Consider the following 22,781-nt stretch of genomic DNA (forward strand, 5'->3'; position numbering starts at 1 on the left):
TCTGACTCCTGGCTGATTCGCAAAAGACATCATCAGATGAGACACTATATGCAGGGCTATGTCAAAGGTTATGATCAGTGGCGATGAAGAACAATCTCAGCAGGAGTGATTGTCGATGCAGTTCTCTGCTGGTAGGTCTTTATGCTCTTTGTTGATTTACTTGATGCCTGTATCCAATCACTTGTGACGGTCTTTGAGTATACCATATGCCTCTAGAGTTTCATAATTATGCCGATAATGAAATGCGTGTTATTAATAATCTGCTGAGTTTCAAACTATGCCTCGAGTAAACCGATGAAACTGACGCATGAATTGATTGAAAACTGGCAAGTACTTGAAAGGAAACGAATATATAGACATGGAAGTCGGGTCATCGAAGAAGCCATAGATCTTCATTATCTACAGACAGAATCAAAATGGACATCATCTATCGGGGTAACTACTATCTTCTAGCCTTATGCGGGCTGTTCTTGATCACCACTACGGCTGCAGTTCTCGAGCCCAGTCAGCCTCAGTCTCGGATTGTCCGGCGTGGACCCCTTTCGGATCACGATGAAGCAGCCATCGTTGAGCGAGACTCTGCACCCTGCAAGACATATGTCACCCAGGGCGGAGATACCTGCAAGAGTATCACGAAGGCCCATGGTATCACTATGGAACAGCTTCAAATGTACAACTCTTACACGTGGAGATTTGACTGCCAGAACATGCCACAAGGCTCGATTATTTGCATTGGTCCTGGATCTCCTCCAATGCCAACAGCTGTTAGCAATGCGACTTGCGGTCCCTTGGTCCCTGGGACTGCCCGACCGGCCAAATGGTCCGACCTCGCTTCATTGAATCAGTGTGCTTCCAAAAATGAATGTGTAAGTCTCACTCGCATCATCCATTTAGGGAATATCTGAGCTAAAATATCAGCTAGTGTACCGGACGGGGCACATGTGAGGCCTTTGGCGACTACTGGTGCACTCTACGAGACGATACCTGCATGTCAAATTGTCAGTCTACCGCGAACACAGCAAAAGCCGCAACGACGACGACCTCCAAATTGCAGACCACCGCCAAAGCCACGACGACTACAACTACTAACAAAGCAAAGTCTACGTCGACCACTACTAGCGAAGGCCCCGCATGGACGCTCGTCGCGTATACAGGCACAACATGCGATGACGATTATTACCTGTTGACCGGGCACAAAAACCAGGACTCGAAATGCATTGATCTGCCTGGGAACTACAAAGCCGGACCGGATGATCAAACTGGGGTCTATTGCAAGTATTTCACCGATGGTGGATTCAGCTCAAGTTCCTGTGCCTCTGCCCCCGTGGAGAAGTTTCTCTCGTGGTCGTTGACCGGGGGGTCTGTACGGCGTATGACAAGCCTTGCAGTAAATCCGGTGGCCAGGCGATTAGTATTGATTCCCAGACCGGTTGCCAAGCCGATGTGATGTTCAAACATGTTGAGATGGAATGGCGCTCTGTGCGATGCATGGTACATTGATCGGATGGGTAGGGTTTATATCATGGTGTTTTTAGTATTGTAAGGAAAGGCTGGCTAAATTGAACATCTCGTGTTTAGAATGCAACTCATGACAATATCTTCGTATCAACATACTGCATAGAGCAGCATATCAAAAGCAAGTATAAGCCAAATAAAGATCTTACGAGAGAGGGCCGTCACGGGTTCTTGTCACGAGTGAGCTGAAGCTGAAGCGGGGTAAATAATGCCCGATGTTTTTGTAACCACATCCCTGGGAATGCGCGATCGCTCCTGCGCTTGTGGGCTGCTTTTAGACTCGTTTCATAATTATTAGCCCGTCGCCATATCATAGATTTGGGTAGCACGACACTCTTGCCACCTTATTCCCCCGATCGTTCGCCCTCCCTGTGCGTCGTCTGACGCAGGTACAGTGATTGGCCCCGCTGGGTCGGGTTGACAACCAGGTCGAGTTGCACACAATGCCGCCCCAGGGGAAACGCCTCGTGGTATGTCTGGATGGCACATGGGTCAACAGCGATCAGGGGTATAATCGCCCCACCATTCATGATCCGAATTATACACTTCAAGTGCCGTCGAACGTGACTCGGCTCTATCGGGCCCTGCGAAAGAAGGGTCTTGATGGAATGAGCCAAGTCGTATACTACCACCCGGGTGTCGGTTCCTCGGGGTCTCTCTCAGATGAACTTGCTGGAGGAATCTTTGGTTCTGGCGTTGATGAGGTGGGTGCAAACTTGCCTTGATATTTTTAAAGTTATTTTCTAACGACGGGGGCAGAATATTAGAGAAGCGTATAGCTTCGTCGCGACAAATTACGAGCCCGGCGATGAAATCATCCTCCTCGGATTCTCCCGAGGTGCATTTACTGCTCGTAGCGTGGCTGTAAGGATCTCTGATGATAGCTCTGAGGAATGCCATGCCGTAGCTCATGATCAACCTAGGGACTCATCACTGAAATCGGGCTTCTCACCTCCAGAGGAATGGAGTATCTCTATCCCATTTTCAAGGATACAGAAAACTTCAGAAACCCTGACTACAAGGACAATTTTCCTACGATACCATTCCCCAACAAGCCCGTCGATCAAAGAGAGTATAAGCTACGCCTTGAAGATGTTTGTTACTGTTCGACCTCCATTTCTTCGTTATATTTCCACTGACACAATGACAGGAAAGACTCACCCGTCTCTATGACCCAGATGGATATCGCATCAAGGTCCGCTGCGTCGCTGTTTTCGAAACAGTGGGAAGTCTCGGCATTCCAGACTCAAATCTATCCAACAGTCTCAAAATACCTCGCTCCACAAGAGAATAAGTATTCCTTCGATCCACCTTATCCCCAACAAATAACTAACTATTCAATACATGCAAATGGTACGACACAGCCCTTTCCAACACAATTGAGCACGCTTTTCAAGCACTAGCTCTAGATGAAATTCGCACATCATTTGCCCCAGCCGTCTGGGAACGACCTCGCGGTGTCCGCACCGATCTCCGGCAAGTCTGGTTCTGCGGCGCGCACTCCAACGTCGGCGGTGGTCTCCCCGATCAAGAGCTCGCCAACGTATCCATGGCCTGGATGATGGACCAACTGGCTGATCTTGGTGTCGCCTTTGAGGAGGATACAATCGATAGAATCTTCCAAGAAAGTGTCTTGTACTATTACGATCAAGATCAAGACGGGAGACAAACGAATGACAGCCCCAAACACAATCGATGGAAACAATGGGCGGTTGATTCCATCTATGAGGAGCACAGGCCTGTACGGCCATGGGGTCTGGGTGAAATTATTCAACCGGACACCGGATTTTACAAATTAGGCGGGAAAACGACTCGCACTCCAGGAATGTACCGTCGTATCGATCCGGATACTGCAGTTCCTACACATGAGTTCCTGGAGAATACCAACGAGCGCATTCACCGATCTGTTCGGATTCGACTCGCCCTCGAGGGGTTGAACTATGATGATGTCGGTCTGTACAAGTGCCGCGCTCTGTTGAGAAAAGGACCGTGGCTACTTCAGAAAGTGCGGATTAGGTCACACCGGGAGATACACGATCGAGATGGCTATGGGGATGAGAAGGATGTTGTTCAGCAGAAGGATGAGTTGCGGTGGGGATGGGTGTATGATGGGCCTGCAGAGGAGATGCCTCCCTCTGTGATCATGCTGGAGGAGGTGTTGGGCCCGTATGAGAAGCAGCTTCTTGGTCTTAACAAGGGTACGTCTGCGCCAATGCTTCTCGGCTTCCGAGAATATTGAGCTAATTCCCTTTTCCCGATCCTAGGTCGGCCATTCTACAGAGCTATCTTGAGAGAAAACAGACGTTGATGGGAGAAAGAGACCGGCGCATGCGGTGATGAAGAGTTATTGTTACTGAAGACTTTTCCGAACCTGCGAGATCGACGTGGGCATATCCACGGAGTCCTATTTATGTCTTCCATTTCAGAGTTGAGAAAGTAGATTCATTCCACTCATGTATTACTCCGCTGCACAAAGCGGAATAATACCGGGATAGAATAGGCGAAAGAAAGGCAACCGTATTTCACATCCTATTTCAAACACCACAGTCATAGAGAATCTCCACTATGAATTGACCCGTGAGTATGGACATCTTGAGCATCCTGAGCCCTCTGCATTTCTTGACCCTGCTGGAAGCCCTCGATTGCCTCATATGGCTGGAAATGCGCTGCGCGCTCTCGACACGCAGCTGGCGTAAATCCATTGCCAACCTTCCCAGCGATGATCCGCCACTTGTCATGCTCATAGTCGCTCAGTGCGCGTTGAAGTCGTGATAGCTATAAAGCTTAGCTGATTTCATTCCCTAAAACATCAAGTGTGAGGATAATGCACCCACCATCTCATCTGTCCAGACCACATCTTTCGCCTTGAGTTTCGTGCAGTACCTCACCTGCAATGTACCACTCGTTCGCCCAGGGAAAAAGTCCGCAATTTGTTTCCAAGTCAGATTCTTTTCCTCTTTCAAGTCCACTAGTAGCGCATCCTCCTCGGGCGTGAATTTCAGCTTAGGGCCTCGAGGTCGAGGCGCCGGATCAGGCATCCCCGGCTGGCCAACTACGCTTGGAGGACCGCTGGAGGTTGTGGGCGACGTGTCATGAGCACTTAAAAGTTGGGCGGGAAGACGGTGGTGATGATGCTGCTGTGGAACTGGGAGAGCAATCGGCGGTGCATATACATGCGCCGAGGGTGCCAGCGATGTAGAAGCGTCGGCGTGGCCAGCAAACAATGTGCTCTCTTGTTCGGTGACGGTCGTGCTGTCAATAGCCAGTGCTGGCAGGGGCTCTCGCGGTCCAAAGGTGTGGTCCATATGACGATTATCTTCGCCGTCAGATCCGGAGCGTTTCCGCTTCCCAGTATCTTGGGGCGGCGTGAGCTCATAGCCATAGTGCGGCGGGGGTAGCATTTGATGCGTAGAGACATAGGTCGGCTGCGGGTCATGATATCCATTGGTCTGAGGTGCGGGATGAGGCAGCAGGGGTGCTGCCGCATGATGGTGTGGATCATAGGGAGGATGGGAGCTGTCAGATTGGAAGGAAAGCCCGGTCAACTTGTTTCGAGCATCGTAGGCAATTATATCATGATCATCGGGCTTGTCAGCGTGAGAGAAGTTGATCGCGAAGCCTCGAAACGGGTCAGCCAGTGATACGGACATGCATCGACCTTGCCAGGGGAACCCCGGCTGTTGACTTGTTAGATGTGATGGCCCAGAGTCAGAGAATAAGCGCTCCCAGAAAGGGACGAGGGACGGCTAAGCGTCCCAGGCTTTCACATAAGAAGCGTGTTATGAAGATAGGTGGAGAAAGGAAGAATAGTATGGTCAATTCTCAAAGGCCAGATAGCAAAAGATCCGAGTGAAAAGGGGTCGTGGGCCCAGTATTTCCCAGTGTCAATGGGGGACAAGAACTCGAAACCCAATGGAATGAAAAAGCATATTTGGGATGGACAAAGAGGCAAGTTTGCGACATCTGGTTCAGGGAGGGATGGAAGATGCAGCCTGCGGACGAAGTCGCATATATAATGTCTTCACCGAGGACACGTCTGGTCTCGGGGAGGTCTGCATGGCGGCCTAGGTGAGAAGATTCCAGTGCAAGCAAATTTCATCAGCAGGGTCGTGCGTGACCGGGGTTGAATTGGCCAGTCTTCCAATTGAAAGGATTGTAAACAAGATGCAAGTCACCAGCAATGACGACTTGATTCGAATCAATATCAAAAATGTCCAAAGCGCGCGGCTTTTCTTTTCCTTCTACCAATAAATGCAATCCCTTCTTATCCAGGACCCCCTAAAAACCGTTGTACTATAGAGAGGGATCTCTCTAGCCAACTGGATCCCCACGAGAATAGGCGAGACGAGAAAGGAACGGGCTGTCAGCCATGCGGAAGAGGGGAGGAGTTGGTTTAGACCTCTGCACCAGGATGAAGAGGGCCGTGGTAATTATGGTAATTCTCAGAAGTGAGGCCTGTATCGGATTACCAACAGTCCGACAAGAGCCGAAGGTCGAGGGAAACGCCCGTAAGATTGGCTTCGGGGGGCAAGCGGACCGTCCTCGACAGGGGTCCTATTCGCCGGGTGATAGGCCCCTGCTGGTTCTCCGTGTTGAGGAGGGTGTAGTAGGAGTGGGATTTGACAAGGTTCGGCCAATAGGCACTGCGTAGGATTCGCCAGAGAAGCAAGCTGGTGGACTGTACACCCTTGAGCGGGCTTCTCCAGGAGCGCTAAGGGCATGCGAGGGTCAATCACAGCGGGCCCATAGGAAGCCGACGAGGCCGGACAGGGGTTGAAACAATGAATCTGTCCAAGCCATCCGAAATGGGGAGAAATCTTGTCCTTGTCTTCGTTTTTGTTCTCTTGTCGTGTTCCTCCGACAGGAGTGTTCGTCAGGGGGGCGGGGGACAGACATCTGAAGAATCCTTACCCGAAACGCTCAACAGTAACATTGGGCTGTCAGTCTTCGAGGCGAATCAGGGACAATGGAGTTCCGAGTCATGACGGTGTTTGATTGGCAATGACTGGCGTCATGGATTAGTTATCAAAATCGCATTTTCGCCTGACTGAGATGGAGAGGCCCACAGGAAGAGGGAAGATCCGGGTGAGTGACCGATGTTCTCTCAAAGTGCAAGTGGGATGCGACCCATTCTCTTGTCTTTGCTCTTTCGTCTTCAGTCTCTTGTCTCTCTTGTAGTATGTAGTATTGGGCATGGTGTTGGTTTGCCTCTGCCATGCGCCTCCACGGGCCATTCGGGCAGATCCCTGCTCAATAGTCTCGTTGGCCTCGTTAGCCTCGCGGAGCTTGGGGGTGACAATGCATTGGCGTGCTGCGGATTTGCTTCTTGCATGAGAAGGAACGCCCTTCTGGGTCTGCCGGGATATCACCTTTCTTTTCCTGTGATTGTCAACGCCAGCTCACGCATGAGATCCAGGATTGGGCCCCCGGCTGACGATACTGGTGGCGTAAGACCCGATGACCTGCTTCTTTGTGGTCTTAAGCGCGCAATCACCTCACAGTATGATTGTCGGAGGTCATGGAACCTTCTCTTTGGCGTTGAATGGTGGTGCGATGGACGAGAGGGGATCCGCGCTGTCGGGTGGCTGCCCTGTGATCAAATCTTGCATTTCAATTTCAACCATCTTTGCCCAGCCTCATACCCACCCCTCGTATAGGTCTTCCATCAATCAGCGAATTTGTATTATCAAAATAAAGATTGATCGGACTTTCAACCAATACGGCCCCTCGGCTGTCTCTTGCCGAAACGAGCTGGACTTGTTATGCCGTCTGCCCAGAATGGATCTGCTACTGCATGCAATGGGAAAATGGAGCCGGGACTCTATGCTTGGACGCATTATTATCAAGCTCATGTTTGCGTGGCACCATGTATGCAAGCCATTTTTTATTTCGATAGGTTCTTGTGCTTCTGGACTTCTTGCAAAGTATCTCTTGATATGGTTGTTGGATCTAAGTGTAGCTCAGACGCGCCCAGCCTAGGATCTCATGCGGTAGGAGTTCAAGGGTAAGAAACGGTCCAACCAGCTATAGTTCAACAGACTCTCTTCTAAAAGGTCTTTTGAAAAGATCTTTAGATGTATTCTAGATCATCTATCTTAACGGCACATGCCATCGTCGTTTGGTCTCTCTCATGATTAGTAACATGGCCTTGAAGTCTTGTCCAAAGTTGTGGATTTCCACTGTACTGAATGAATGTGATCAGGCTGAATAACGTGGAAACTCCTTGTCTGTCTGAACAAGGGTGATCACTCGGGCTTCCTATATTAGACTAACTAAGACAAGGGCTCGTCATGCTTAGGGCGTGTGGAGGGATGCCTTGGGGCTCAATGCCTGTAGAGGAGGGTGTCGAGTGATCAATCTCGAAAAGAAGGGCGTGTTCTTTGGAAAGGTCCGCTACAGCTTCCAGGTTCCCAGAGTAGTAATGAGTGCCTATAGCTTGGGAATAGTGAGTAAATCTCCAAGAAAATCTACAATATATGCGCAAAAATGGTAGGGCCTCACATACTAGTTATTTGGAAGTAGGTATCTATCTCTCATTAAGTTTCCTGTTCTTAATCCTAAGACTCCTAAGACTATACCGAACCACGTTTTCAAGTTGATTCTCGAAATGTTTAAATCTCGTTGAAGACCCATACTTGCCGCAGGTATACCAAACAACCCATGTCTATATCTAAGTTTCTACCAACCTCCTAGAACATGGGAACCTTGATACAAAGGCAATTCATTGCTTGTTTAGCTAAAAATTCGCTTGATACATGAAATTATGATTGTCACCATACACAAATAAGACTGGCAAGATACATAGATAATACAAAGAGACAGACGCCCCGGAAACTTGAAAGTAAAGCATGGCTTTTTACTGTGAAACGCCCACCAAGACTCATGAAAACCAGGATGGATGAGAACATCCCTTACTCGAAATTGTCTGTCCGATCGACCCAGATATCTTCCAGCTCAGCGAAGTTCTGGAAGTGTAGAGGGCGGTGCTGGTCATCGTAGAAGCGCAGCGGAGTGTCGATCTTGACGTAGATAGGTCGCTTCTCGACACTGCCAAACGAACTTCCCATGAAGCTGTAATTCCACAGGTTGTCCTCGGGAACCAGGAAGTAACCACGGATACGATCACTCAGCAACAGCTGGCACTTCTCACCCATGCTGGTGGAGAAACCCTGCGGCTGGTCTGAGCTCATGTCCTTGTTCTCAGCACCCCACTTGTAGCCATCGGGAGTCAGACCCCAGGCAGCAAGGGAGACGGAGCCAGGAGTGAAGGACACAGTCATGGTTACAGTCTTCTTGTCCCACGAGGGGTGGGCATTCATCAGACGGGCGTGCTGTGTCACATCTGCGGCAGACATGTATGGTGGCTCATTGCCCGAGACAGTGTGAATGACGCCCAACGGCTCCAGACCGTTCAGGTAGTCATGCTGGGGCAACTGGTGCGGAAGCTGAACATCCCGGGTGTTGCCGACCTGGGGAACCATAACAATAGTACGGACCTCCTTGACCTGATCGTTGTCGGGCGGTGAGCTACCGTAGATGTAGCCGGTGACTTGGACACGAAGATCAGCGATGGTGATGAATCGCTTGAGGACGTTCTTCGGCATGATATAGGTGTAGCCATCATCACGGATGTCGTCCGAAGAGACATAGATGTTGTTTGACCTGGTCCGCAAGTTCGAGGTCGCGATGGCGCGAGTGCGCCATTCGGTCTTCGAAGCAAAGGACTGCTGCTCGTACTGCGAGGTTGTCGTAACGATGATATCCTCACCGCGCACGTTCTGAGTCTTAGTCGTAACGGCAGTCAATTGCTTGGCCTCCTCCTGCTGCTTCTCAATTTCGGCTGCCTGCTGACGCTGCAGCGAAGGTGCACTAATCTCCATACCCAGGATAATATCCCGAACTTCAGAGCTAGTCAGGCTTTGCACGTTGACATTGTTCTTCTTGCCATAGTCGTTCAAGATCAGATCACGAAGCTGCACTTCAACCTTGATCCAATCCTCATCGGAAAGAGAGGGCCAGATGTGGTGTTCCTGAGTGATCACAGTCTTGTCAGGTCGAAGAATGATCTTGGCCTTGTCGATATTGACATGAAGGGCACGAAGAATCAAGACCAAACGGGAGAAAGCAGTGTAGGGAGAGATGGACTTGAGCCACTCATCGTAGAGGTTGAACAGAACCATTTGAGGCTCCGTAGCCCGAAGGATCATATCGGCAAGCTTCTCGACCTTCATGGCAGCCTGGAAAGGCAGCTGAAGCTCCGAGGCACGAATAGAGATGTTGGGGAAGTCAAGCAGGTGGACTTCCAGGGGATCCAGCAGACCCTTACGAGTGACGATAAGCTGCTTCGGTTGCTCTTCCACAGGGAGGGATCGGATGAGCGCGGCAACTTCTTCGGCTGTCTTCCACTTGGCAAGCTGACCCAGACGCTTCTGGCCAGCCCACACACTGGTGTGGATGATCTTCAAGAACAGCTGTCCAGTGCGAGGGTTGAAAATGAAGATGGCACCGTTGATGGGCTTGGTGGTCAAGTTACCCTCAAAAGTCTTGTGGATGGTGACACGATAGACATTGGTGTCATCAATGAACAGCTGGATCTGGGGACTGAAAAGCTCAGAGTAGTTCTGGGAGTTGAGGAACTCTTGGTTGCTCTCCGAGGCATACAGCTGAAGACCCTTGCGAATACGCTCGCGGAGAACGTACAAGGCAGGGTTGGCCTTCATGATCTTGGCCATGGCCTGCTGAATCAGAGTCTTCAGACCAGGGAAGTACTGGCCGTAAGCAGAGTACAGGTTGTAGGCAAGGTCAATGCCAATCATTAGACCAGTAGCCGAGGGATAGATACTCATGCTGTCGGTAGTGTAGTCGAGATACTTGGCACGAACATAACGCTCAATGTCGTGAGAATCGTAGTCACCGTATCTCAGTTGCACATCAAGCCAGAACTTGTTCGTGGTATTGGGCTCGTATACATCCTTGGTGTCGAAGCACAGCGAAGGTCGTGTGACGTTCCACTTGTTTGTGGCGAAGAGGAGGATATCGGCGCAGGAACTGTTCATCTTGTAAGACTTACGAGGATGAATGGTCTCCTTCTGAACAGCCTCAATGCCAAGCTGCTCCAACTCCTGATCGAACACCTGACACAAATCCATGACCACTGACTCGTGGATCTTCTGCCACAAATGGGCACGGAAGATCTGAATGAGAGAAATCTTGAGAGTAGGGATCTTGCCGTGCAAGAAAATACCAGTCAAGTCGAGCTGAACCTGGAAACCAACGTAGACATTGGCACGGTTGATGGTGGGGGACCACCACAATGTGAATCGACGATTAGGAATCTGGTTCAAACCAGATCTTTGAGCGTTGGTAAGTTTCTTGAATTTCATACTCTGTAAAAAAAGTTAGCTTATGTAATCCGAAATGGTCATGTGACTTGTATAGATTCATCCCGCAAAGCTCCAAAAGGGCTTTAAGATGAGCGATCTTGGGGAAAATCAAAGGGAAGAACTTCAAAATGACAAAAAATTTTTACTAACCTCTTCGAATCCACTAGCCCTCTCCCAGAATAAGCCTTCCCAGGACGGGAATGCCGTTGCCTTGAAGAGTGTGTGCTCAAGAATTGTTTCCACACCACCCAGGGCTTGAATAACATCGGTTCTGTAGGCGTTCAGGTTCCAGAGTTTACCGTCATGTCGCTGACTGGTCCACCAGAAAGGATTGCTCTTCATCAACTGGTACTGCTTGAACTCGGCTCGGAGACGGAAACCCTTGTCGAAGCTGAGGGTGCTGCGGTCCTTCTGGAACAAAGTGTTGATACGAGGAAGACCACGGTCCCAGCTGTCCTCAAGATCCTCGAGAGTCAGGCGGCGGTTCTGCTGTTGAGCTTCCATGCGCTTCTGGGAGTACTCCATCCACACACGCTGGGAGTCGATGAACTCGGCCTCCCAGGGAATGATGTATCGGAAGATGTTGGGAATCAAGGTTTCCTCGTCATGTGACATACCAGCACGGAAGTGAGTAATGCCAGTGTCGGTCTGCTTGGACCAGCGCTTGTCGCTGGTGGGGATGAGGATGTGGGAACCAGAAATCATACCCAGACCTCCCAGCTCCTTAGGCGTGTAGAAGACAGCCGGAGGGAAACGAGAAGGCATCTTGGAGTTCAGGCCAATCTTGACACGGGTCTGAATCTTGGTCTCACACTTGACGATGGTGTCGAGAAGGTTGACGGTCGACACGGCAGCCTCACGGTAATATGTGAAGAGAGCAATCAGTGCAGTGTTCCACTTGTTGGCAATCTTGGTGAAAGTTGTCGATCCAGAGGACATTAGAATTTGACGAATGCGGTTGTTGAATTTCTGGATATCCTCCTCGGTGACCTGCAGGAATGCATGGGCAGTTCGTTCCTTGGTGGAGCTGTCGACCAGAGACCAGACACTGTCCTTGACCGAGAACTCTTCATTCTGGTTGCGAATCTTGGGAAGAATACGAACTTCAAATCCGCTCATGGAAAACAGCAAGTTGGGGTTGTCCTTGCTGTAGACGCTGGCAAAGGTGTCATCCCACTCGATGGTGGTGATGGACCGGGGAAGACGGTTCTTCATATCCCAGAAGACAGCTCGGCCGAGGTTAACATCATGACGCATCAAGCGCATACGACAGTCTCGAGGCCAGCACTTCTTGTTCTTGTATCCGATGACGTTCTCGAAGTTAGGATCGGGGTTTTCGGTCAAGAATCGCTGAATGAGGTCGCGAGACTCATCTGCCTGGAACCGGAAGAAGACCCAGATCTTGTCAACGTAACGAGTGTAGAGACGGATAGGGTGGCGGGTCTCAGTAGCCTTGTCACGGAATTGCAAGAAGTCATTGGGGCTCTGGGGAGGACCAGCCATCTCACTGGCTCGTTGCAGGCCGAGAAGCAGAAGATCAATCATCAAACCGTAGTACTGGAACACGAAGCCAGAGAATTGCAGGCCACGGATCAGACCATAGCTGTTGGTGTGGTTCATATCCTTGTAGCTGAGTTGGACGTTGTTCTTCGAGGTGATGTAGTCTGCCAGGTTGTGGTCCATAATGAGGCGGAGCATGCGGTTCAACAAAGTGAGATCGATCTTCTCATAGACCTTGGAAAGCTCGGTCTCAATCATGACATTAGTCTCGCCATCGGCGGTCTCCCAGACATTCGACAAATTGTTAATACCCTGGGTCCACTTGTAGGTCAAGAGCGGAGGCACCTCAGAGTCGGAAGGCTTAATCCAAGCAGGGAAGAGGTGGCGCTGCTCAGCCTGGTACCATAGATATTGATCCAGGTAGGCATCGGTGATCTTCTCGATGGGTTCGATGTCGTAGACAGGGTTGATGTTGTTGTAATTGTCATTCATGTCAATACCAACCTCCTTGAAAGCACGCTGGGTCAGGAGGAAGCGCTTGATTCTGGCAAGCGTTGTACCAGGAGAATCATAGGCCTGCTCGATCAAAGCAAGTTCCTCACGCTGGCTCTGGTTAAGACGACCCTTCACAGAGTACGACTCACGAAGGCGCTCAAGGGCCAGAATGAGAATTTTGGTGTCATGCTTGTATGAGACACTGGGGAAAGGAATGGGCGAGAACTTGCGAGACTCGAGCCAGTGAACCATTGTGGTGTAGATAGCCACGGCTTCCTCTGAGGACACGTACGGACCATCTTTGAGATAGTTGTGCTGGCGCTCTTGCTCTGACTTGAGCCAGAGTCGAGTGAGACGACCCAAGTTCTTTTTCGCTACCGTCTTATCGACGGTCGCACCACGGCGAATTCGCTCACGGTTGTAGTGCGCGACAGAAATCCACCAGTCAGCCTTGCTCTTCACGTATCGAAGAATGATGTTCTCGATGGGTGCAGGCAAACCGGGAACCTTCCAAGGAATGTTACTCTTCCAGCATCTCCAGGCTTCGGACAGATGCTGCAGCACAACATTAACCTTGTTCTGCTTAATACCCTCAGGCATCATATCCATCAGATCCGCCATAACGGAAGCACGCAGTTCCAGATCGAAGTGAGACTCCACACGCTGCTTCGTAACAGTCTTGGCAACACCCTTGCTGTGACGGCCCTCGAACTGACGAGAGAGCAAGTTTCCAAGCCATCTCTCGAGCAGAGGAATGATACCACGCATGAAGAACAGCCAGACACGCCACGCGGGAGCCCAGAAACCGCAACCAGGACCCTTGCCGACAGAGCCAGAGTTGAAGCGGTAGTAAATCAGATGCTTCAAGTCCTTACAGGAACGGATCTGGTGCATCAACTTGTACTTGTAACGGTACATACCGGTGAGCTGACCGACGTGGTTGAAGGCATACAAAATACCATCAGCCAGCTGGAAGGCATCAATATTGCCGAGGCGGTATTGGACCTGAGCATCGACGATCAACTTGGTCAAGCGGAGAATTTCACGCATCAGATGGAAAGCGTTTCCGAAGCGAGACTTCTTACGCTCCTTAGTGGTCAATGTCTTGACTGGCTTCAAGTTGAAGTTGTAATCAAGGTGCAGATAGGTCAAGTTCTTCCGGTGAATCAGCAAATTCAGCATGTTGAAACCTTGGCGGCAGACTTGCAAACCGGCCTCGACCCAGTCAATAGTGGTCTGCTGGAAGAACTTGGTTGTCTTCAAAGTCTTCAACAGATTCTGCTTGCTTTGGGCCTTCGGCTTGCTCTTGTGCAGCTCATTAAGCACGTAGGTCTTAAGCAGCTTCTGATAAGAGACGCGAACCTTGACAGGCTGACCCTGAGGGCAGTGCTCCAGATACCACTGCTTGACCAGCGGTACGTCCTGAGCACGAACCATCTTTCCGGACCGCTTGTCGAAGGGGTGAGGGGCCCACCACAAAGCGATCGCGGAGGTAGTATCGGGCGTGTACAGCTCTTCATCGTCTAAGAATGGCTCGACCTCTCCAGGAAGTTCAAATTCATCTTCGTCGTTGCCAGGGCCAAATATTTCGTCCTCATGACTAACTGTAATGTTCTTTGGGGCGACGGAGCGGGAGGAAATAGGATTAATGACGGGGTCGAAGTAGAATGCGGGGAGGTTGATATCTTCGGTGCGTACATAGACCACCTGGGGGTGAGAGTACCAGGCAACCTTGACGCTGCGGGGAAGGGTATTATACAAGAAAGGGAAGGTCACGCGATATTCGGTTCGGATCGGGGCGCGGAAGATGATGCGGTCGATTGCGTTGAATTCGCTGAAATCCTCGTCGTTCGGATCAATGTCCTTGTACAAAGGCTCAAACCGGGGACCACCGGGGATAGCAACGTTCAGGGCCTTTGCTGTGAAGAAACTGTTGAGATCGAACATGTGGAAATAGTTCTCGTCCACGACGTCGCTGAGCAGCTGGTGACTCAGACGATGAAGGGTAGCCATCTGCGGCAGTGACAGATTCCATGACTTGTAACTAGGACCATTGACGTGGGGGGTATCAAGAAGGGGTCGGTGGTCGTAGAACCATTCGTAGACAGCTCCATCCTCGTCCTCATCGAGCTCCATTTGAATGGGTTCCAAGGGCTCAACATCCTCAATGTTCTCTGACCAAGAAAGAGGAGGCTCTTCATCGTCGAATGGAGGGAAGCGCATTCGCTTGAAGTGGCGTCGATCACTCTTCTCGCGACGCATGCACATCCACATTGTGGCCCACTGAGCATGGAAGACGGGTTCAATAACGCGTGGAGTCTCGTTCACTATGGTCAAGCAACCGTTGACGTGGTAGAGCACCTTCACTTCGCGAGCCGACTCCCAGGGCATCGGCATGTTCTCCAGCAGCTTCAAGACAGCATGAGGCATGAACTTCAACGCGCCGAGATAGCTGCGCTTCTCGTTGGTGAACTTCCGTTGCGAAACATCGCCGATATCCTTGACAATCTTCCGCAAATGCTCTGGTGGCATATCCGCCTTCTGTGTCTCGACAAATCCGGCCTTTCGCTTCTCGCCAAAGCGACTGCGCTGCGTGCGCAACCATTCATGCTTCTTCTGCGCAAATTTTGCGACGTTGGGATCTGCCGGCGGCTGATAGCCAGGAGGCGGTGGTGCCATCGTCATGGATGGAGGAGCTGCACCCCATCCTGGAGGAGGGGGAGGAGGCAAAGACGCCATGGTGGTGGTTGTTGATGAGGGGAGTGCAACCACCCTCCCTTAGACGTGAGTTGGGCTCAGAGTCGCGTCCACGTCACGTCAAAAACCATCGACTCGGGGCGCGATTGTTGGTGAATGGGGTAAATAACGCTTGTCGTAAGCGCGTAGAATAGCTGAGACTAAGCAGATCGATGGAAAAGAACACCAACAACCGGTGATCCTTCTGCTGGATGAAACTTGCTCCTTTTGCTCGAAGTTTGAGGTGGCGGCTGTCCGGATGGCGCTAATCCCAATTGGGGTTAGCGTGGACTCGCCAAAAGTGCGCTAGAGCGAAACCCACACAAATCCGTCCGCCTGGACATTTTACCGTCTACAACCCGACGAACGACAACCGCCGCTCCTGACCATAGCAGAGGTTCAAGCACGCCAAAATGCCGAACAACAGACTGCAATACGTGAGTTGCCTTGCCTGCGAAGAAATGGTCTCGATCGAAAATACTGACTGTGATTTCCATCCTCCAGCGCCGCCGGAACCCGTACGTTGGCTAAAAAAAATTCCCTCATCTCGCACAATGCCTCCTCTTCGCTTGAATCGATATTCGCTACGATCAGGATTGACGAGATGCATGACTGAATTGTTTTCGAACGGCATATTGACGAATTCTCTCGCTTTACAGGTACAACACGCGGTCCAACAAGGTTCGCATCATCAAGACTCCTGGTGGTGAGCTCCGGTACCTTCACCTGAAGAAGAAGGGTACCGCTCCCAAGTGCGGTGACTGCGGCATCAAGCTCCCCGGTGTGAGTGCTTCCTGAACGAATTTTAATTGTCGTGTGTGTGGTTTTGTGGGGGGTTGTGTGTGGAGGGCGACCGTCGAGGAACCGAGTGAAGGGCACTAAAAAAGCTCTTCCCCCGATGGACTGGCGTGATCTTCAAAATTCGACCAAACCACCACACCCTTTCTCAATACCACATTTCGGCTCTTTTCCGTACAGAAGCATGTGAACTGACAATTTTGGCCTCTAGGTCCCCGCTCTCCGCCCCCGCGAGTATGCTCAGATCTCCCGCCCCAAGAAGAACGTCAGCCGTGCCTACGGTGGTTCCCGCTGCGCTGGCTGCGTCAAGGACCGCATTGTCCGCGCCTTCCTGATCGAGGAGCAGAAGATCGTCAAGAAGGTTCTCAAGGAGTCCCAGGAGAAGGCTGCTGGCAAGCGCTAAGCAACGTCTGTTTTCGTCGGTGTTAGTCTTTTGGGGAGCGAACGTTATGGAAAAACGGGAACGGTTCTCTTAGAATCTAAAAAAGGATGAACAGGAACCGCTAGCACGCGAGCCCTCCTACATCTGGGCCGTGGCTAAGCAAATGAAACCCAACCTTATTACCTTCATGAGATTCCTACGAAATGTGTTGAACGTGATACCGCTGTCGGTGTATTCTGTCACGGCAATTGTCTCTAGAGTGTGTGGTGTCTTTGGTCTCACGAATGATGTCCCCCGAGATATCGCCCACTCCAGTTTCTCACCCATTGACTGCTCCGTCATACCTATAGAATGTAGATGAAACCCTCAAGTAGAGGCATCTTAAGCAACCTGTGCTGATACCCATTTGATTCCTCTCAATTGGTAACGCTTCTGCACTCCTCGCCAACTGCCCTGCCTGGGCGTTGGATCCTGAAACTCAAGATCAAGGCCCGACATCCACGATCTCACTGCAGCTCTTCCTCGAGATTTGCGTTTGTTCCCTTGCGCGCTGGCCTAACAATCTAGCCCTCATTCTAGCAGTCTACACCATCACCACGTCAATCAGACGCCAGTTCCTCGCTACGTAAGGCACAATCCCCCCTGGTGGACGTCGCCATCACACCGCAACACGTAGTGTAGAATTGATACCCTGGTCTGCGCAGTTGGGCGAGAACCAGCCAGCACAACAGCAATGTCGAGTCCATTTCGAGCTGGAACCCTAGCTGCATGATATTTCGAAGGTAGGGATCATACCACTGGGGTGGGATAAGGTGGAGGGACCAAAGGGGAGAGTATATAAGGTTTGTGTTATAGACCAGGCCCGGACCCTGGCAGTCAGGGTCACGAATTGATCCAATGGATCCAATCTATCGAGTCGGTGATCGGTTCCGACGTCAGCCGTGGATTTAAATCCGGACGTGGAAGTCCAGCGAGCTATACCCAGATAGCGGTCCTGAGAGTATCTTTTCTGGGGCCGATCCTGCACCCCTGGTGACCGCCAGTCTCTTTGTTTCGTAAATTTTCGATTCTTCAAGGACCAGCCGCGGCGATCCACTATAGTAGCGCCTGGTGTAGGTACGTGCTAGGATGGTGAGGTCCCAAGAATACCTGATGTGGTTCTGCAGCTGTCAAATTGTCGATCTTAGGTGTCCAATTCAACGGACTATTCCCGGGGAGATGACTTCGATACTGCAAGAAACCTATGACACTATTATCAAAGATTCCGTCAGGCCAAGCAGGAACTTAGTTATTTTTTTTCTTACAGGGGGAAAGGGGGCCTGGACTTCCTACCATCTGCAGCATCCGCCCTCGGGCTCTGTGTGGCCCCTCTGGGATGGCTCAAGAGATCGGATCTTAGTAACGATCTCATCTGGCATAGCTTTGCGCCACTTTCAAAATTCGATTCCCAAGCCCGGTACATCTCGTGGGAATTGGTACTTTTGAAAGGGGGTTTCCGTCAAGGATATTCAGAGGGGTCTAGGAATATATATCGGAGACGGACGGGGAAAGTGGATCGTAACGCCCTCTGTGGCATATCAATTCTCTATCTACGGACTCCCTTCCATACGCAGCCCTCCAGCTTACCTGTACCATTCACAATCCTGATATACGCACCTATAGCTCGGTGATCCGAATCCCCCGAGAGCCAGTTTAGGTAGGAGTCCCACGTTGGGTTGTACCTGTTATAGGACCCCGTATTTTTGTCATGCGAGCGTGCGAAGGCTGAAGGCTGCAGACACTGGCCACTAGAGTTTGAGGGCGCTTGCAGGATACGAGAGAAAAAAAAATAGAAGACATGAAAAGATTTCAAATAGGCAACAAGGCTACCAGCTCCAAGGGAGGAGGAGATTATAGTTAGCTGTCATTAGATTATGTAACCATTAGAGTCTAATTTTCACTTTAAGGTTACATGGCCGGAAGTATCAAGCACGGGATCTTCGAACTCAAACCTGTTGTCAATCTATAACATAGAGGAGGCATGAAATGGGCCCGACAGTACAGAAAAAGAGACAGAGCATTGTCTATGTAAGACATAAAAAAATTATAGACGCAAAACTTCAGCATATGTCGCCGGGTCTGTCCCACCACATCGAATCTCCGCGCCAGTGAATAAAAATCCTTGCAGCCGGTACCAATTGACAGCGATCCTTTCACTTCCATCCTCCGCAGCTAATGCAAGTTACACATGTACCTTACGTGGCAGACGGTGAACCTTCGTATTTTCTTCCGACCACTAGGACCCTTGATGCCTGCCTTATAAAGAGATGAGGGATGATTGCCGACCTCGATCGGCAAAGACCTCCCTGTTGACCATATTTCTTAGCTTTCTTATTCGCCAAACATACTCCGTTTTAAGCTGTCATCCTGACACCGACATGGACTACTTCATGCACGATATTCAGCTGAACCATACTGAGGAGCGGTCAATCGGTTGCCCTCTACTGTATTATTCCTGAGTTTCGGGACTGCGGCACACCATTCCAGATACCTGGCCAGACTTGGGGGCTCCGCAACTGAAAGTTAGCGTCTATGGGATGTCGAGGCTAGAACAAGGTCAGCGTCAGCGATATTGCTGTCCTCATGACAGCTTCAGTAGAAAATTGGCTAGTCTCATCCCGCAAGCGCCCAACGGACGGGGCTCGTGCCACGCTACAGGCTGATCGAGAAACGAAACGAAGCAAATCCGTCCTTCTTGCCTCAAAGCAGGTAGAAAAGGGAAGGCCCATCTCCAATTCTACGAAGGTATTCTCCGCACAAAAGTCCAAAGTGTGTCTGGAAGTCTGCGTCTGCGAATTCTTGCATCGGAGGCTGGTCGCACAGTCCTTCGGCTCGAAAGTAAAATTCCCGCCGTTAGCCACTTAAAAGTCTGGAAGATGTCAAGTTTCTTTGATCGGCAAAGGATCGGAGAACTGAAGATCTTGAGTAGTTCGTATCGTTTCTTTTCCTATAAGATTTACCTCTATCGAACGGCGTAGGTGGCATATGATATATCATATCGCCATCTTTATTTTGGTGGAATGGACCCGGTTGGGGGTGGACAGTAGATACTACTCTTTCTACAACTGCACCTTGATCGTTTGGGCTGTGGCGGCGGCCCGATAATACTGACCGCGGTCCGCTAGGCTATTTATTGATGTTGGCGCCCAGCCCTGCATATGTACGAGAACTAGATCCTACTTGCATCAAAGAGAGCAGGAGAAAGAAATGAAGAAACATGGCAGCTGACGATGATCATCAAGTACAAGATGTAGGTATAGCATGCAAGTCAGCCAAAAAGACAAGGAGAAAAAAAGCAAGCCCCTACCCAACGTGTCTGACAACCCCAACCCATCGGGAGGGGAAATGATCCGCCCTAGCAATGCAGTTTTAGAGACCTATAGTCCGTCTTGGTCCGGCCATTTCCTCATATTTCTTCAGGTAAATTCATCATTGGTCCTCGATCAGCGCCGGAAAGTGAGAGCCGGGTCAAGCTTTAGACGCTCCCCCACCCGAGGACAAGCTATGACATTACGTAAATTTTATTGACGATATATCCCAAAAGAAACAGGATCGTAAACCCCCGACAATATCTTCCAGCCTCTAGACGCCAAAGTTTACCCCACTCCCTGATGCACTACGGATTTACATCTGTGGAGCCACCGTAAGTCTTTGGCGATCACAAATTAACCCTGTACATAATGCAGAGTCGACCTGTTCAAAAGTACCATGTTCCAAATCTAAGAATTGTACAAAGTCGGAGGTAAAGAAATGTGTCTCTGTCTTCACCGGAGGCTCATTTATTCAAGTACTATAACAAATAGCGAAACAGTCCGCTTTAAGAGGTGTGTCCCCAGAGACGACGGATAGTAGTACTAATCTTGTATGATATAATGAAATTCCAGCAATGAGAAAGATGGGTTAAGTAGATGAGTATAGAGGCCTGCAAGCGGTCTTCAAATTTCGTGCTTCAACAGGTTCCAAGCTCCAAGTGACGGCACGACCCGTGACAGGTACAGTAGAAACGGAAATATGCCAAAGTGCCGGCCTCCGGTGCTTTGGGAGCGGCATGCAGCTGTCACCTGTGACAATGTAGTATACGAGATATAGTATAGCTGGTAGCACAGATAGTGTCCTATTTCCCCCACGCCTCTGCAGGATAGTGGAAGTAGCACATTCCTAGGTAGGTTTATGGTGGTATGTGCGCTGGACTGAGTATTGGATGGATATGCGGAGTACTAGCACACGGAAATAGCGTTTACAGCGAGCAAGTGAACGATCGGAAAATCTCTGTGAATAGTTCATTAGCCGGAGACCAATTATACTATCTCCAGGGTCAATATTGGCATACAATCCCTGCTTCTCTACCCCTATCTCCTGTCTCTCCTATATAACCCCCTGTCAGCCTCTATTGATCCGCTTCAGATCATTTCTTAACACCAAAGTTTATAAAAATCTCGCATTCCAGGTCTACTATACTGTAGTCATCCCTCCCGCTACCATCGCCACTGCCGATCTGATCACACGAGCCGATTGTGACACTAAACGGTAGGACGATGAGCTCGAGCCTGCGTCATTATCGATGGTGGGGGTAGACCATCTTGACAGATCAAAAGCACATCTGTTGCGATCGCCATACCTACTCATGTAGTTCAATTCTGCTCCACTATCATACTGCAAACGGCGTCGACCGTCAGGTATGGAATAGAGGGCTTATCGAGAATCCTTAGTCTCCCATGAAACTGTTGTGGGTCTAGATCTAGCGGACAAGATCTATGGAGATTTCTCTCTAATGAGTCAGGGTGTCGGGTGGGGAAAAGCTTAGAAAGGTAAGCGTCAGACGGTTGCAGATTTGCAGTTTCGCACGAATCAAGTGCAATGGTCTGCAAAGCCCGATGCCAAACCCCGTCCGCGTCACGCAGTGAAGGGAGCTGCAAGCTTGTCAATAAGACCGAGCTTAAGAACGAGGAGGAAGAGAGGAGGTGTATCTATGGTGGTCATTCATTGGGAGGAAAGACTGGGCGGGGATAGGGGTGGGAGGCCCCGAACGCGATAGCATGTACTTGCTCTTACCTTTAACGGAATAGACCAATCGATATAAAAAAAACGTTGGGGGCTTGAATTTCTGGAGAGATGGCTTGATGAATTCTGAAGCTGTATCTATTGAATGCTCTCTACAAGGCGACACCGCCGTCTGAATACCACCAATGCTAGCACCAACATACGTCGTAGTATAGATAGACTCGGCCATAACACGTGTGAAGTACTGGGCAGGAAATTATACAGCCAGTCAAAACGATGCGGGCATCAGGAACCCTATGAGTATGATTGCCGCCGATATTGAACATGTAGAGAATTGTAGTCCCCGATAATGGGCGATTGGAACGGACTATTCCAACATGACAGAGTATATTTGTCGTCTTCGTTATGCTTAACAACCAAGTGGGACCGAGAGCTTGGGCTTTGCGGCGGGCCGCCCCGTAGAAACTATAGGAACTATAGCGTGTATCCATGAGTCCATGACAGATCTTGACACTTGTACAGTATGGCAGAAGGCACGAATAGACGGTTCTCGGTTCTCAAGCCTAAATTTTCCAGTCCGCATCGAGTGGGCCGCGAAACCCGGCGGGCTAGTTGCCCTATGGTACACTTGAATCCTCCAGACAGAAAAAAAAGCAAATAAATCCCAGTGGACGACGCTTCACCTCGTGGGCATAGACAACAAATAGCAAAAGTCCGCTCGCAAAATGATACCGCTCTGAACACCCAAGCTCTCGAAATGTAACAAGTTTCCCGACTAGCAATGCACGAGTGATGCAACAATTTCCCCTAGTTGATTCAGCGCCAAAGGGCCCGGTCGTTCCAGCCCCGAGAAATGATCGAAAAAAGCCATCCAAAAATAATTTACAGAACGAGAAGAGAAGGCACATCATTAGAAAAAGAAAGAATTATGC

The 22,781-nt window shown here is 50.2% G+C and overlaps 5 protein-coding genes across 5 annotated transcripts; 3 read left to right on the top strand and 2 right to left on the bottom strand.

Moving 5' to 3' along the window:
* Positions 1 to 416: 416 nt before the first annotated feature.
* N7458_010252 (LysM peptidoglycan-binding domain-containing protein) lies at positions 417 to 1,500 on the top strand (the record flags this gene model as incomplete). Its single annotated transcript, XM_056913634.1, has 3 exons — positions 417 to 866; positions 923 to 1,359; positions 1,389 to 1,500. 3 exons carry the CDS (start codon positions 417 to 419, stop codon positions 1,498 to 1,500), a joined length of 999 nt encoding a protein of 332 aa, XP_056762483.1.
* A 458-nt stretch (positions 1,501 to 1,958) lies between these two features.
* N7458_010253 (T6SS phospholipase effector Tle1-like catalytic domain-containing protein) lies at positions 1,959 to 3,754 on the top strand (the record flags this gene model as incomplete). Its single annotated transcript, XM_056913635.1, is given in 5 exon segments — positions 1,959 to 2,219; positions 2,275 to 2,379; positions 2,439 to 2,609; positions 2,694 to 2,868; positions 2,880 to 3,754. 5 exon segments carry the CDS (start codon positions 1,959 to 1,961, stop codon positions 3,752 to 3,754), a joined length of 1,587 nt encoding a protein of 528 aa, XP_056762484.1.
* A 308-nt stretch (positions 3,755 to 4,062) lies between these two features.
* N7458_010254 (SANT/Myb-like DNA-binding domain-containing protein) lies at positions 4,063 to 5,192 on the bottom strand (the record flags this gene model as incomplete). Its single annotated transcript, XM_056913636.1, has 2 exons — positions 4,063 to 4,290; positions 4,350 to 5,192. Coding segments are annotated over 2 exons (1,071 nt in total), but the record flags the coding sequence as incomplete, so codon positions are not given.
* Positions 5,193 to 8,426: 3,234 nt separating this feature from the next.
* On the bottom strand, positions 8,427 to 15,632 carry prp8 (U4/U6-U5 snRNP complex subunit PRP8; the record flags this gene model as incomplete). The annotated part of the gene is made up of 2 exons (XM_056913637.1): positions 8,427 to 10,901; positions 11,049 to 15,632. 2 exons carry the CDS (start codon positions 15,630 to 15,632, stop codon positions 8,427 to 8,429), a joined length of 7,059 nt encoding a protein of 2,352 aa, XP_056762486.1.
* A 410-nt stretch (positions 15,633 to 16,042) lies between these two features.
* N7458_010256 (60S ribosomal protein eL34) lies at positions 16,043 to 16,830 on the top strand (the record flags this gene model as incomplete). Its single annotated transcript, XM_056913638.1, has 4 exons — positions 16,043 to 16,066; positions 16,134 to 16,147; positions 16,289 to 16,412; positions 16,639 to 16,830. 4 exons carry the CDS (start codon positions 16,043 to 16,045, stop codon positions 16,828 to 16,830), a joined length of 354 nt encoding a protein of 117 aa, XP_056762487.1.
* Between the last annotated feature and the right edge of the window lie 5,951 nt (positions 16,831 to 22,781).

This window comes from Penicillium daleae (assembly GCF_028827525.1).
Source record: "Penicillium daleae strain IBT 16125 chromosome Unknown utg000008l_segment0_segment0, whole genome shotgun sequence".
NCBI classification, from domain to species: domain Eukaryota; kingdom Fungi; phylum Ascomycota; class Eurotiomycetes; order Eurotiales; family Aspergillaceae; genus Penicillium; species Penicillium daleae.